The sequence below is a fragment of the Amphiura filiformis genome, chromosome 8 (genome assembly GCF_039555335.1).
Source record: "Amphiura filiformis chromosome 8, Afil_fr2py, whole genome shotgun sequence".
In the NCBI taxonomy this organism is placed as follows: domain Eukaryota; kingdom Metazoa; phylum Echinodermata; class Ophiuroidea; order Amphilepidida; family Amphiuridae; genus Amphiura; species Amphiura filiformis.
In genome coordinates this window covers 53,946,298-53,961,127 of record NC_092635.1, presented here as the reverse complement: position 1 = coordinate 53,961,127, position 14,830 = coordinate 53,946,298, and the positions used below count along the sequence as shown (strand labels likewise).

The 14,830-nt window shown below is 36.3% G+C and overlaps 2 protein-coding genes and 1 long non-coding RNA gene across 3 annotated transcripts in view; all 3 read left to right on the top strand.

Moving 5' to 3' along the window:
• Positions 1–3,651, top strand: part of LOC140159608 (uncharacterized) — a 77,220-nt gene extending 73,569 nt beyond the window's left edge. The window contains exons 33-37 of the mRNA XM_072183103.1: positions 99–248; positions 959–1,123; positions 2,038–2,193; positions 3,061–3,216; positions 3,569–3,651. Of these exons, the coding sequence (XP_072039204.1) occupies positions 99–248; positions 959–1,123; positions 2,038–2,193; positions 3,061–3,216; positions 3,569–3,651 (710 nt within the window). The remainder of the gene's footprint in view (positions 1–98; positions 249–958; positions 1,124–2,037; positions 2,194–3,060; positions 3,217–3,568) is intronic.
• Positions 3,652–3,754: 103 nt separating this feature from the next.
• LOC140159225 (uncharacterized) lies at positions 3,755–7,112 on the top strand. The gene is made up of 3 exons (XR_011859860.1): positions 3,755–3,897; positions 6,193–6,351; positions 6,963–7,112. It is a non-coding gene; the product is annotated as an uncharacterized lncRNA (long non-coding RNA).
• A 133-nt stretch (positions 7,113–7,245) lies between these two features.
• Positions 7,246–14,830, top strand: part of LOC140159607 (uncharacterized) — a 92,897-nt gene continuing 85,312 nt past the window's right edge. Inside the window, exons 1-7 of the mRNA XM_072183102.1 lie at positions 7,246–7,273; positions 7,595–7,750; positions 8,005–8,154; positions 10,461–10,616; positions 11,922–12,068; positions 13,397–13,543; positions 14,309–14,455. Coding sequence (XP_072039203.1) covers positions 7,246–7,273; positions 7,595–7,750; positions 8,005–8,154; positions 10,461–10,616; positions 11,922–12,068; positions 13,397–13,543; positions 14,309–14,455 — 931 coding nt within the window. The remainder of the gene's footprint in view (positions 7,274–7,594; positions 7,751–8,004; positions 8,155–10,460; positions 10,617–11,921; positions 12,069–13,396; positions 13,544–14,308; positions 14,456–14,830) is intronic.

The following is a 14,830-nucleotide window of genomic DNA, read 5'->3' as shown; positions in this document are numbered from 1 at the left end:
TCATCTCTATTTGTACTGAAATGTTATCATTCTCATGATTAAAGGACTAAACTTAACGTTATCAATAAATGAATTTTTTTTTGTCTCTCCTATACCAGATGAATGTCCAGAAGTTTGCACTGCACAATACGACCCAGTTTGTGGCTCAGATGGCAAGACCTACTCCAACAGATGTAAACTATTACTTGAAGCCTGTGCTAATAATGATGCACAATTGAGAGTTGCTTATGATGGCGACTGTTTGAGTGGTAAGTCACAAATAGAAAGATGGGTTTCATGAGATTGTATTATTTTCTGCATGTTGAATGTCTAGTTGTAAACTTCTGCCCTTGCATGGCAAGTCAATGATGAACAACAATTCAACTTCACCAGCAAGAGAACAGACCAGCCGATGTTTAATAAAGAGGAGATAATTTGCTGTAAATAGTTATCTGACTTGCCCCTATGGAATGTGTTTGGAAATTGTGCACAATTTGTTATCCCTGATTGTATAACATGAGACCAGTTTTATAAAGATTTCCAGTGTGTGTTTAATAAGTGCTCAGATCCATTGTTGGCCCTTAATTCATGCACACATTTGTAATGTGTTTTGTGACTTTCTGTCAAATCCCTGATATGATTTATGGCACAAAGTGTGCTGATAAAGTACCTAACTTGCATTATGCAGCTCGTCTATTATAGGTGAGGGTAATTTAAAGTGTAAAGTGTTTGCAGTGGTTTTGAGTTCCTCTTTACATACTATGCACCAGAGTTGTCTCACAATCCTTTTGGATTGCTCCATTATCGCCACTGAACAGTGCTAGCTAAAACATTAACCTCTTGTTGTTGTTTTTTTGGGTATGCATTATAGTACCCAAAGAATACCAGATTCATTCTTTTGGTGTCAAAGAACTTTCAGGCAAGATTTGTGATTAGGGAGCCAACTTGACTAACTGGTGTTATTTTTGCCCCATTATAGTGTATTGTCGTGATGTACAAGTATGTACTCAAATATATGAGCCAGTATGTGGTACGGATGGTGTAACCTACTCCAGTAGATGTGTTTTAGGACGTGAAGCCTGTACTGTAAATGAAAACCTGAGAGCAGCGTACGCTGGTGAATGTGTTGTAGTAGCACCTACAGGTAAGCTTGGAAAAATCATACCACGGATTCATGGCATGTTGCCTATAGGGATCAACGCTAAGGTACCTTGTGAGCAAATTCAAAAATAGCGCAAGTGTGCACAAAAGAAACTTCGCGCATAAGATGGCTGATGTCGCCAGGTCTGAACACTGTACCGGCGTTAGCTGAATTCAAGCACACTTAGAAGGCACAGGCATGGAAAATTCCAATCTATGTGTTTATTAAGGGGAAAATAATAATAGCATGTTCTGTAATTGGAAATTATAATGTTGGTTTGGCCTAATAACTATGATAATTACAATGAATTTCATTTTACAGTTTGAGGGAAACAGGGCATAGGACTGAATCCGTATCATTGGTTGTCATTGAAATTTTTGATTTAGAGCCCATTTTACTATAATACACTAATTTATTGACACTAAAAAAGTGGAAATATGAAGACCTTTTCAGAGAAGGACAAGAGGCACGATGGAAGCTTAATATTTCCTTGTAGATGTTGGGTCCAGGGACTTCACTAATAAATTACTGGGCAAGAAAGGAAAATAGGAAAACACTCAGAGTGGCTATTTGAGTACCTACACATTGTGGCTATCAAGAAAGATGAAGATGTTTGGTAGTTTGGAATTAGTTACAAAACCATATATTTCTCCTTAATAAGCCTGGGAGAAAATTCCATCAGTACAGCCATGGAAGAAAGAGATAATGGTACAGCCAATTGGTGATGATGATTATGACCATGATGATAACAATGACAATGGCAGATTTAGGAAGTGGATATTGGTATACATGGTGCACAAGAGCTGAATACTATACAGCACACCTAAGTATATATTTCCCTAATGCCAAGAATAATGCAATTAAACACTTTCATATGGTTTAATCTTACAACACATCTTTGATATATTTTTGTACAGAACCACCATGTCCAGATGTGTGTCCACAAGACTACAGTCCAGTTTGTGGAACAGATGGACAGACCTATGGCAACCAATGTCAACTTCAACTTGAAGCCTGTAATACGAATAAGCAACTGAGTGTAGATCATGCAGGAGAGTGTGCTTTCAGCAGAGGTATGCATTCTAAAATGGCTATTTTTGAAGGCAAACCAAAGATGTAACAATGTACTTCAGTGACATAATTTTATATGCCTCCACCCATTTGAAGTGAATATGTTGAAAAATCCATTGAAAATTGCTGAAAACATGATCAGTACCCCCTCAATTAAGTTCAGTTCCTCCAACCCAATGAAGCTCGCTATGCTTCTGATGCACTACATAGCGTCCCTATAAAGGGAATATTGTACGAGATATATGCTCATTAGTGTAATCACTGTAACGTAATAATCGGATTAACTAGCATAGCAATAAATAAACACAGTTTTTGACTATATCAACCTGCATTACAAGGTTCAGGCGGTACCTATGCATTGAACCACAGATGTCAAAGAAATGCTGACCACTCGCACCTGTAAGATTAGTATCTTTGAAAAGAGCGGTATTGTATTCAATCTATGATTGCAAACATACATAGGTGATGAGTGCAACCTGCTTGTAGTGCAGTATTCATCTATTGCTATGATAATTAATCCGATTATTACGTCTTTTCGACAGTGAATACAGTAATAAACACAGGCTTGTTCTGTTCATGAGATAAAGTTCTTAGTATTTTTTTAAAGTTCCATTGAAGTGTGCTGTTACTTCACAGTCCAATTGAATCAAGACATGTTTTGAGCCATGACATTGATATCATCTCTTCATATTATGTATATAAATCACTATCATATCCTTGGAATAAGGCTAGAGCTTGTTTCCACCAAGAAATGGTGAACTAGATCACTTTTAAGACAGCAACTATTAAGATAATGAAAGCTAAATAAATTTGAGAGCAAAAAATAAAAATAATCATACAATGATAATACGGTTGATTTCACTTCCCAGAATGGTGTTCTCAAGCACAAGTATGTACTGCTAAATATGACCCAGTATGTGGCAATGATGGCAAGACCTACTCCAACAGATGTGAACTAGGCAGAGAAGCTTGTACTAATAAACCTGACTTAAGAGGACTCTACTATGGAAGATGTCAACCAGCATGTAAGTCTGACAGAATTCTTGTCTGTGTTATAATTTCCTCAGAATTTTGGTGGTTTATTAAAGATATGTGTTTTTTTACTACAAACAAGTGAACAGTACGGTAGATCGGAAAATATTATAGACAAATTCAGTTTTGCATACGCCTGCATATATACTCACATAACCACCACACCTACCCACCCCATACATACCTACCCCTACACATACCCACCCCACACATACCATCCCACACATACAACCCCTATGCATACCCACCCCACACGTACCAATACCACACATACCTACCTCCACACATACCCACCCCACACATACATATATACAAGCTTAAGATACCTTGATTTTACACTTACAGGGGGTGCCAGACCATTGTGCATTGTGTTCAGATGTAACAAAAAGTTAACCTTTCTATATTTCATACTAAGGAGAGAGAGGTGATATTTGGTGGAAGTAGTCTTTTACATGCATATTTACACATGTAAATGCAGTAGCAATTTGGAATCATTTATTCCAAAGTTTTCTTCTTTGCTTCAGATGAATGTCCAGAAGTTTGCAGTGCAGAATACAATCCAGTTTGTGGTTCAGATGGCAAGACCTACTCTAACAGATGTAAACTATTACTTGAAGCCTGTGCTAATAATGATGCACAATTGAGAGTTGCTTATGATGGGGACTGTTTGAGTGGTAAGTTTTTCCAGATTTTATTTGTTTGTTAGAGCAGTGTGGCATAATGGTAAAGTCTCTGTTTTTGTTGCAACCATACCCAGATTTAGTCCCTGATGGATTATGAATATTTAATAACAACTTTATAATGCTACATTTTTTAATATTGTGTCTGATGCAGTGGGTGGCAAATTCAATTCTAATAAAGTAAGGGACTGTTGCGTTATTGACCCGAAAGACCTGCCCGGGACGACCCGGGACGAAACAAGCTTAGCTACCCGATGAAATTCAAAGACCGGGACGGAAGAAGCATGACCATGATGCCCCCGAGATCGATCGTGTCTTCAAACAGCAATTTGCGGTGGTCAATTTCAAGTGCCCGTTCAAGTGCTTTGCTGAAGTGGTCAATTAGTTTGGTCACCGATTAAATTGATCGTAACTGGAGCACTGGACTAGTTTTTATAAACCATGTTATTGATTTAGAGAAACGATTCCTGATTAAACCGTCTTAATTACTATATATTTCTTTAATTTATAATAAATAAAATGATACAACATTTAAATCACGAGCAGTATTATAATATGCCTATACCTATGATGCTTTATGGACGATCCTGCCCAAGTTATTTATTCGATTAAACTTTCGCAACAAGCAAGACAAGGTTAAACATGTCTTAGCTGTATAAACATACTTTTTATTTCATTGAAAAAGCTTTAAAAAGTTTTGACGAAAAGAACTGGATGCAAACAAGTTATTTACTAATTTAATATTCATCTATCATATCCATTTTTCATTTCAATATTTAAGCAGTTTCTTGTTTTTTTATTCATTAATTCATTTTTATTTTGACATATTTATTTATTTATCTTCAGGGTCATATTGAATTTTAATTTTGCTTTCGTTTAGGACTAGTTTATCAGATAATAGACTCAGATGTATAATTATGATATTTTAAACTTTAATTTATTGCATCGTTGAGCCCGGGGTTGAGCCATGAGGAAAAATGTAAAAGTAGTATGCACTTTAACATGTTTAAGAAAATCGTGTTTCTATAATACTTGGTTGTGATTCGAGAGCCTGATTTGCAGCAGTGTAGCCAGCCTTATAGAGTGAAGTAGAACAACCAAATATTCGTCCCATTTGTCATTTTTCTCGTCCCGTTTTTAGTAATTTTAACGACATTTTTCTCTTTGCTGTTCCCATTTTATCCCTGAAAATGTCTGTGGGTATATACCTCCGCTCCCCTGGCTACACCACTGCTGATTTGGCTCAGATCCAAAATATAGTGCGTGCTACCAGTATATATTTTGAGTTATTAATTTGCGTGTAGGCCTACTAAAACATATAGGCCTACTATTTTCCAAACAGATCGAAAATATGTCAATACTGCTGAAGGTTTTTTTCTCTACTTCTGACTTTTGGACTATAGAATTAATAAAACTTAAAGCAAATTAATAATCCTTATATTATTCGCCATAATAATTATTTTATTATAATTAGTCATAGACCCTGCAGTCTATTCAGCAATCATCGATCAGAATCAAACATTTGACAGCGAAATGCTATTATATGCGGTCAGCTTCCTTTTGTGTTGTGATAAGTGGTTTTGAGAAGTTATTACCAATTATAACAATAGCATCGAAAATACCGGTAATTTACAAGATCGATTCTCACAACGGGCGGTCGTGACGCTCCTCTCAATTATCTGGTTTATGAATGACCTTTTCATTCTTCAGTGATTCCAGGGGACGATGATGTAAAGACCACGGCCCGATTATGTATTCGTCTACCTTGATCGTCCGACCCGGAAAATTCTGCGGGTCAATAACGCAACAGTCCCTAACATGATAGTTTTTTCGTTACGTTTTTGTAATTTGGTGTAAGTCCATTCATGGTACTACCACTGATCAAGCTAATGGGCTATTCCAGTTGAATTCCGCACCCCCTCCCCATGGAAGACATTTGAAAAAAGTGCAATTCTGGTTGAAATATTTAAACATCTCTACTAGCACAAGTCTAAGCATTCAATATTGAGTATAGACTTAGCTCATAATTTGAATGAAAATATTATTATGTAATTTTTGGTAATTGGTCAGTTTAGAATGCATAGCTTGAAATTAGTCTTTGTACAAGTCTTTATATCAACAAGGCTGATTGACATTTCTGCACATATCAGGTTTCCCTTGTGCATAATTCTGTCCCAAATATGCTTCCATACACACTACCCAAACAGTAGCATTATGCAAATGTATTGGTGATCTCTGAAGGATTATGATAATTTGTGTAAAATTATGTGTTAATTTGTTTTACCCAAGTTTATTGTCCAGAGGTATGTCCAACTGTCTTTGAGCCAGTTTGTGGTACAGATGGTAGAACCTACCCCAACAGATGTCAACTAGGTTTTGAAGCTTGTAATAATAACGACAACCTGAGAGCAGCATATGCTGGTGAATGTGATAGAGTAGCCCCTACAGGTAATTATGATTGACCTTTTCGGTAAATCCCATAAGCCTTTGCGAGTACTCCTGAAAACTCATCACTTGACGTCATGCCGATCTGCGCCGATGCGCACATCATTTATTGAACATCGTTACTGCGCATTTCAAGTTGGCGTGACGTCAGATGACGAGTTCTCAGGTGTACACGCAAAGGTTTATTGGATTTACTGAAAAGGTCATCTTCAAATCAAACTTATCATCATCACTATCACCATCAGTTGAAACATGTCTATACCTCACCACATCAAATTTAGTCTTGTAGCACAATCAGTGCCCAGACAGGTACTGATGACAATTTCTATCATACCCTGGTGATGTAATGAATTGTATCAAGCATAATAATTAACATTTGCATAGTGTTATCATTTTTCATTTCACTAAAAATGTGCAGGGTATAAATAATTATAGAAAGGGCCATCAGCAATATAGAACCAAATCAGACATTGTGCCTAAGTATTGCAAATATGCCAAAAAATGGGTTTGAAGAAACTAAAGGCAAATTTTATAATTTGGTTGTAGAGGCAATTCAAAATTTTAGATAATTTTATTGTTTAATCTTACAATATATCTTTGATGTTTTCTCTAAGAATCACCATGTTCAAGTGTGTGTCCACTAGACTACAGTCCAGTGTGTGGTACCGATAGACAGACCTATGCCAACCAATGTCAACTCGAGGTTGAAGCCTGTAATTCTAATAGCCAACTTACTGTAAATTATGCAGGAGAATGTGTTTCAAGGAGAGGTATGCATTCTAAATCGCTGTAATTTTTTGCATATTGTTTTCATGTGTTTAATGCTTTGTACAGGGCTTCAAGATTCATGTTGTAAGTGCTTAATAAATATGTGCCTATTAAATTAGAGTCCCTATTATGCCAATATTATGCTCGCCAACACAAGGTAACTTTTTCTAATGTTATGTGCACCAGTCTATACAGCAATAAACAAAAGATTGTTCTGTGCATGCAGTGCTTCCACTTGCTGAATTGCTGGTGCAATTCTTATGAATTCCAAAATGCACTTAGACAAATTACATAAATGTAGAGTCCATGGGAATGAGGATGCAGCCAATTTCCACTAGACACACTATGAAGTGGATTACTTTGAGTTAGCGATCATTAAATTGGTGAAATCTTATGTTGTGAGTATAATTGCTCATTTTTACTGCTTTATTTTGTGAAGTATGTATATATCACAAGATATTAATTTTCCTTCCCCCAGAATTGTGTTCTCATGTACAAACTTGTACAGCTAAATATGATCCAGTTTGTGGTAATGATGGTAAGACCTACTCCAACAGATGTGAACTAGGCAGAGAAGCTTGTACTAATAAACCTACTCTAAGAGGAATCTACTACGGAAGATGTGAACCAACATGTAAGCATAGGACTCTTTTTCTGTTACAAAGGGATGGGTGATATATTTGCTTTTCTTAAGAAAAGCTGTATTTTTATATAGATTATTAAAACTTTTTCCCACATGTGCATGGGGGACAATTATCAATAAGAATCTATATACCAACTTTCTTTACAACCTGGGTTGTCTTTGTTGGCCTTTGGTCATGTGAAAATATACAATCATACAAAAACAATAATTACATTCTTATATCAAAAGTTTTTTTTGTTTTTCAGATGAATGTCCAGAAGTTTGTACTGCAGAATACGCCCCAGTTTGTGGCTCAGATGGCAAGACCTACTCCAACAGATGTAAACTATTACTTGAAGCCTGTGCTAATAATGATGCACAATTGAGAGTTGCTTATGATGGCGACTGTTTGAGTGGTAAGTAATTGTTTACCTCTCACACCTTTTGTGTGTTTACATGGGTTAGGCTATTCCAGTTGAAATCCATACACCCCCTAAGACATGACCTTAATTGTGACACAATCTGGTCCATGGGGGCCAAAGGCGGCAAATTTGAAATTGAGATAAAGGCAAAAATATGGAGTAAAAAAACCAATAAAATACATAAGAAAATAGACATCACGAAACTTCATAACTTTAGAACCAAGTATCCTAGATCTTTGGTGTTTTCAGTATATAATAGCCTAATGTTTGTATAAAGTAATGGTTATAGTAACTCAATTTTCAAAAATGCCTCCTTTGGCCCCCATGGACCAGATCGTGTCACAATTGTCCACACATTGGATGTAGATTTTAAATGGGTTACCTAAATGGGGGCTCCATTTGAAAACATGTGTTATTGAAATGTAGCTATAGGCACATGATTTTCGAAATGGTCTGTTCCAGTTGAAATCCTTACACTTCTTATCAAAGACACAGGGGGTGTAGATTTTAAATGGAGTCACCCAGTCAGGTAACCCCATTTGAAATTTATACTCCCTGTGTGGAAGATTAGGGTCCCAGCAAACACAAAAACGTTTTTAAAACGTTTTAAATAAGTTATATTTTGGCTTTTGGTTTAGGTAAAGACGTTTTAATAACATTAAAATGTCGGGTTATATAAAGGACATGAAAACGTTTTAAAACGTTTTGTATGAAAACACACTACAGCAATATTTTAAAAATGTTTTCAAAATTTTATTGTAAACTATTTTTGCAAACATTTTATGCCAAATATTTTGTCATCATTTAAATAACATTATATTAAAATATTTGCACCCAGCAAACACAAAAATGTTCTTAAAATCTTTTTATCGAAACGTTTTAATAACATTTAAATGTCGGGTTATATAAAGGTCATGAAAACGTTTTTAAAACGTTATTGCAAATATTTTGGGAAAACATTTTTCGCAAAATATTTTTTTCAACACCAAAATAACATTCTGTTTAGAATGTTTTGTATCAAGTTTTCAAAAATGTTTTTGGAATGTTAATAAAACGTTTTTATGCCCTTTATATAACCCGACATTTAAACGTTTTCTGTAAAACATTATGTGTTTGCTAGGCAGTAGATTATCAAAAATGTTTTTGAATGTTATGAAAACGTTTTATACCCTTAAAGGAGTATTTCGTGATCCTAGCATCTTCTTTTTATGACATATTTCAGTAGATATCCACAAAAAAAGCTTATTCCCAAAATTTCAGTTGCTTCCGATTGTGCGTTTGCGAGTCATGCACGATTATGAATATTGCACTGCTCCATAGACAATGTGTTGTAATTTCGTTCTGGTGCACCAGAACGAAATTCAAATTTCACGATATCTGTGCTAAACGAATTAATCTGCAAGAAATATTTTGTGCATAAACATTATGTAGCAAGAGGTTTCCAGTGATATAAAAATCTCAACTTTTTTTGAGAAAAGTGGGGGGATGATGCTGTGGATCACGAAATGCCCTTTTAATATACCCTTTATATAACCCGACATTTAAACGTTTTCTGACAACCTATTATAACCTTTTGCGAATGATGTCGAAAACGTTTTGTGTTTGCTGGGGGTGTATGGATTACAACTGAATAACCCAATGTTATTCCTTCCCGCGCCTATTATAACAAACGTTGAGGAAAAATAATTTGTATTTCTGCTCATTCTTTTATGTTTAATTTGTCCGGTCCGACTGCCTGATCAGGAAGTACTGCCGAATCAGGCAGCATGTTGCCGAGTTAGGCAACACGGGCTTTGGTAACCCTTCCGAATTCGACAGACTAAGGACTAAATTGTTCATGGTGATTTTATAAAAGATCGGGGGAAAGTTTCCTTTGACACACATGAGCTACATGTAGGTTGACAATTTTTCACCGGGCGAAAAAAAATTCCACCGGGAGAAAAATAATTTAAATAACAAAACAATTTCTAACGGTTTTAAAAAATTTGATTCAAATATGCAAATTAACTTTATTTTAACTAAAATTGATGAAAAATTACTACTAATTGTACATTCATTGATAATTTTATATATTTTACCTACTTCTTTACTCTAAACCAAGAAATAACGGTATATTAAAAGATGCTCTATTTGAAATAGATCTTTGCATTGTGGGATACCATACTGCCTGACTCGGCAGCATATCCTGATCAGGCAGTCGGACCGGACTGTTAATTTGTCTTGCACTTCTGCAATATCTCAGGATCTAATAACTTAACTCAAAGTAAAGGAACAATTTGTATTATCTATTTTCTCCATAGTTTATTGTCCTGAAGTGTGTCCTGCAATATATGAGCCAGTATGTGGTACGGATGGTGTAACCTACTCCAGTAGATGTGTTTTAGGACGTGAAGCCTGTACTGTAAATGAAAACCTGAGAGCAGCATATGCTGGTGAATGTGTCATCAGTGCAACAGGTACTTATCTTTGGCAAAATTTTCTTTTTTTTCCATGGATTCTGATAGGGAAAAGTGATTCGGTTATCCACATTATTGACATTGATCCTGTCATGATTGTATATCTTGTATGTATCTGGATCTGGATTGGTACTCCATAAAAGCAGGTACTGGCATCTCAACAGAGGTTTGACAAAAGCTTTACTCTCTATGCGGGTGGCAACTGCAGACGACAAGTATCATTTTTGTCCAAAATTTCAAAATCCAAAGTTTGCATGACCATATTTAGAATCAGCATGAAAAATGCATTACAACGATTACAAACAAGCCTAGTTAGACAATAATAACTGCGCACCATCTATTTTGAGGTCATTGTGTGAAATCGGAGGGTTTTGTTTTGGGCGGAGGTATTTTTCCGAGGGAGCGGAAAAATACCGAGGCCCAAAACAAAACCCTCCAATTTCACACAATGACCTCAAAATAGATGGTGCAAAGTTATTATTGTCATTCATTACCGTCGTTTCTAATATTTTGAACAAATCAAAATGGCATTTTATGTTATTTTATGCCATAAAACGCTGTTAAATATAACCAGTTTGAATTGTTGTTGAACCTACCCTACAAAAAAAATCGACCAGGCGAATTTAACATTCGCGCCGACAACAAGAGCTACCAATCACAGTTAGCGCGACATCATCGCGTAGGCGTGTGCAATGTCATAACGCGTAGCTTATACACGCACACACTTACAGCGCGTCAGGAGTCATTGTGAGTTATTAATGACCTCGCAATTAGTGCGCGGTCAGGCAATCAATTTCTTTTGATTGGATCACAGGCTTCGCGTATATTAATGAGGTTATGAATATTGGTTCAGTGGTTCTTAAGATAGCTCTTGATATCTTGAGAAAATATCTCAAAACTGTTTTTTATGTATAAGCCTATATGGCTAGCACACAGTATTAATCAGAGTGTGTGATTCCCTTAACCCTAACAGGACGGTAAACTACAAAATACTACTTGATATATGCGCTGTTAGTGCATGCATCCCACGTGGTGTGATGACGCAATCGCCCTAAGTGATATATAGGCACGGTTTAAACCAGCGAAGCCCAAGACCCGTTGGCAAAGTGTCGCCGACCCCGTGCCTGGCATGCGAGGGGTCTCGGGTTCGAATCCCACCCAGAGCAACCACCTTCTTTCCTTCTTTTCTCTCTTTATTCCTTCCTTCTTTCCCTTCCCGACGCCAAAAAGCCCTTAGGCGGTTAGGGTTAATGTACATGTTTTGATTTACTTCTATTTGTACTTATATGTATCCTTTTGTTTTAGAACCACCATGTCCAACAGTATGTCCGCTAGACTACAGTCCAGTTTGTGGTACAGATGGACAGAACTATGCCAACCAATGTCAATTGGAAGTTGAAGCCTGCAATAACAATGGCCAACTTGCTGTAGATCATGTTGGAGAATGTCGAAGTGAGTCTTATTAACATGAGTTTGTTGTAGAGATCAAAGAACAAGTTTAAATCGATCCTAAATTCATATTTTGATCAAATGGATGTTTTTGTTGGTTGTAAATATTGGTTTATTTTAATCTTTGCCAATACACTGATAGAGTGAGTGAGTTAGGGGTATGGGGGTTGGTTGCATTTGTAATCACCGTTTTTTTTCCACCCATGAATCCCCCCGGTTGGAGTAATAATAATGCTACGTACCCCACTCTATCTGAAAATGCCAAAAATGGCATTATTCGGACCAGAGACAGCATGGTAAACCTTAAAGGAGTATTGGTGACCCCGATTGTCATAAACAAATCTCAATAATCTTCCATTTAGTCCCCAGTTTGTCAGTGAAAGTTGTAAACTGTGTGTTGTGTCATTGTGTGTCCCCGGTTGTCACACAGAACAAGTAGGGATGGGTGAAATTTTTGAAATAATGTATTTCATCCAAATTTCTTCCACCTTCACTAATCTTGTATACAAGTAGAAGTGATACACTAATGAATGCTCTTGTGCAAATCATAATGTGTTTGTTACATTATTATTGTAATTCATCATTAATACTCGGTGAAGAAATGTCACAAAAACTGAACCAAAATGACACACTTATTATTGCACAAATTGGTAGCACTTAAATTGTTTTAATTGTTGCATTGGCCTAATATGATATATAGGTTAATGAACGCGTATTACTTGTTGGAAGAGAAATTAGACAAAATAATGCACGCGCGCTGATGTTGATGCGTCTAATGCACAAGCCCCGAAGGGGGGAGTGCATTAGACACATCAACATCAGCGCAAGTGCATTATTTTGTCTAATTTCTCGAGCAACAAGTAATACAAGTTCATTAACCTATTTCATACACGAGAAAAAAAAACATGTGATATTTGCTGTTTTTATAACAAAATTATCACTAAAAATATTGGAAAATAGAACCAAATATAAATGCATCAACCCGCCCGAAAAATGAATCAAGCCTACAAGACGCGAATGCGCGCGAAAGCACTGCGCGTAGTACGCGGAGTGCAATTAGACACAATAAATGCATGGTTTTGATTTTTCTAACGCTTGCTCTGATTGGTTCTCGCTATCTAAGAGTGTATGAAACTGTGTTAAAGATTTTAAACCTTATGTTTCCTAGTATTTCTATTCAGTTGTTTCCTTCAGATTCAATCAAAGCACCCTAATTTCTAATTTTGCCAAAGGAAATTGAGCTACTTTCTACAGCCAAGTGTTGTTACAAGTGACAATTTTTCATGATGGTGCTTAATCCTGTCAATGTTTGTTGATTTTGTTCTTTGCAGCACGTTGTCCTGATGTCTGCAATACAGAAAACAACCCAGTTTGTGGTAATGACAGGAGAACCTACCCCAACAGATGTGAACTAAACAAAGAAGCTTGTAGTAACAATCCAGATTTGAGAGTCTTGTATGCTGGCGAGTGTATTCCAGGTAAGCAGAGGGAATATCTTTTTTACTTATTTACAAAATAAGCTGAAAGAGAAGCTCGGGCAAACTGACATAGAATAAACTGAGAGAGCAAAAAAACGGTGGGGATTGAACCATGCGAAATGGAGCAGATTGCTAGTAAATCTTTCCTAGTCATGAAAAGTAACTTCCTTTCTGTGACACACTGATAATAATTATATGAACTTCATCCTGGCTTTTGAGGTGCATACCATTTCTGTTGTTGATTGCAATTAGGGACAATGGCTTTTGACTAAGTATTTTTATTCTACCCGAAAGGAGTGATTCTCAATCTCTTAGCTATTAAAGTTAGGGACAATTTTTTTCATTGTTTTTCAACCGTTTGCCGACTGGATTTTGAAATAAAAAGATGCAATGCATGCCATTTGCCAGTACTTAAGGAGTAACAATTAGTTTGATGGTGAAATCAGTCTATAAACAGAGCAAGTTAATCCAAAAATCTGTTTCAATCTATTTTTAACATCTTTAGATTGAATCCTGTCATTACTGTTAAATGATTGAAATATCAGTCAGTCAATTTTAAGAAAGTAAATGTTGGGAGTACACTTGATGTCCCAGGTGTGTGAATCAAATTACACACCTACAACAAACCCTAAACATCTTGAGTGTGATTTGTAGAAAACCTGGAATTTCGAAACCTGGAAAGACAAGGCCTATTCATCATTATTTGGATTGTTTTGGAATTTTGAAAAGTTTAACAATTTTCACTTTTGTCATGATATTTGACAGATTATTGCCCACAAGTCTGCACTGAGGAGTATTATCCAGTGTGTGGTACAGATGGCAAGACTTACACAAACCGCTGTAAACTAGGACTTGAAGCTTGCAACAAAAACCGTCAGCTAAGAATAGCATACCATGGTGGATGCTCAAACGGTGTGTAGTGTCAAACTTTTAAGCCTATTTCTAATATATAGTGTTCATGTGTGGGGTGTGTGGGGGGAGTGAATGTGTGTGTTGCTTTTGTAAACACTGGAAAACTAGCATACACATAATGAGTACATGAGACATCTCTGTGTAATTGTAATTGCTAATGCACAGGAACTGTGGATGTCCACAGTTCCTGTTCAGCATTTCTAGAATCAAAATAGCATAAGAATGCATTATAGCCATTGCATGCAGATGGTTAAGTATGCACTTAGATAATAAGAATTCGAATTATGTGTGGGTGTATGTGTGTCCACAGATGGATACTAAAAAAATAATCAATAGGGTGGTTTGATGTACATCGTTGCCTATGTTTACAAGTAG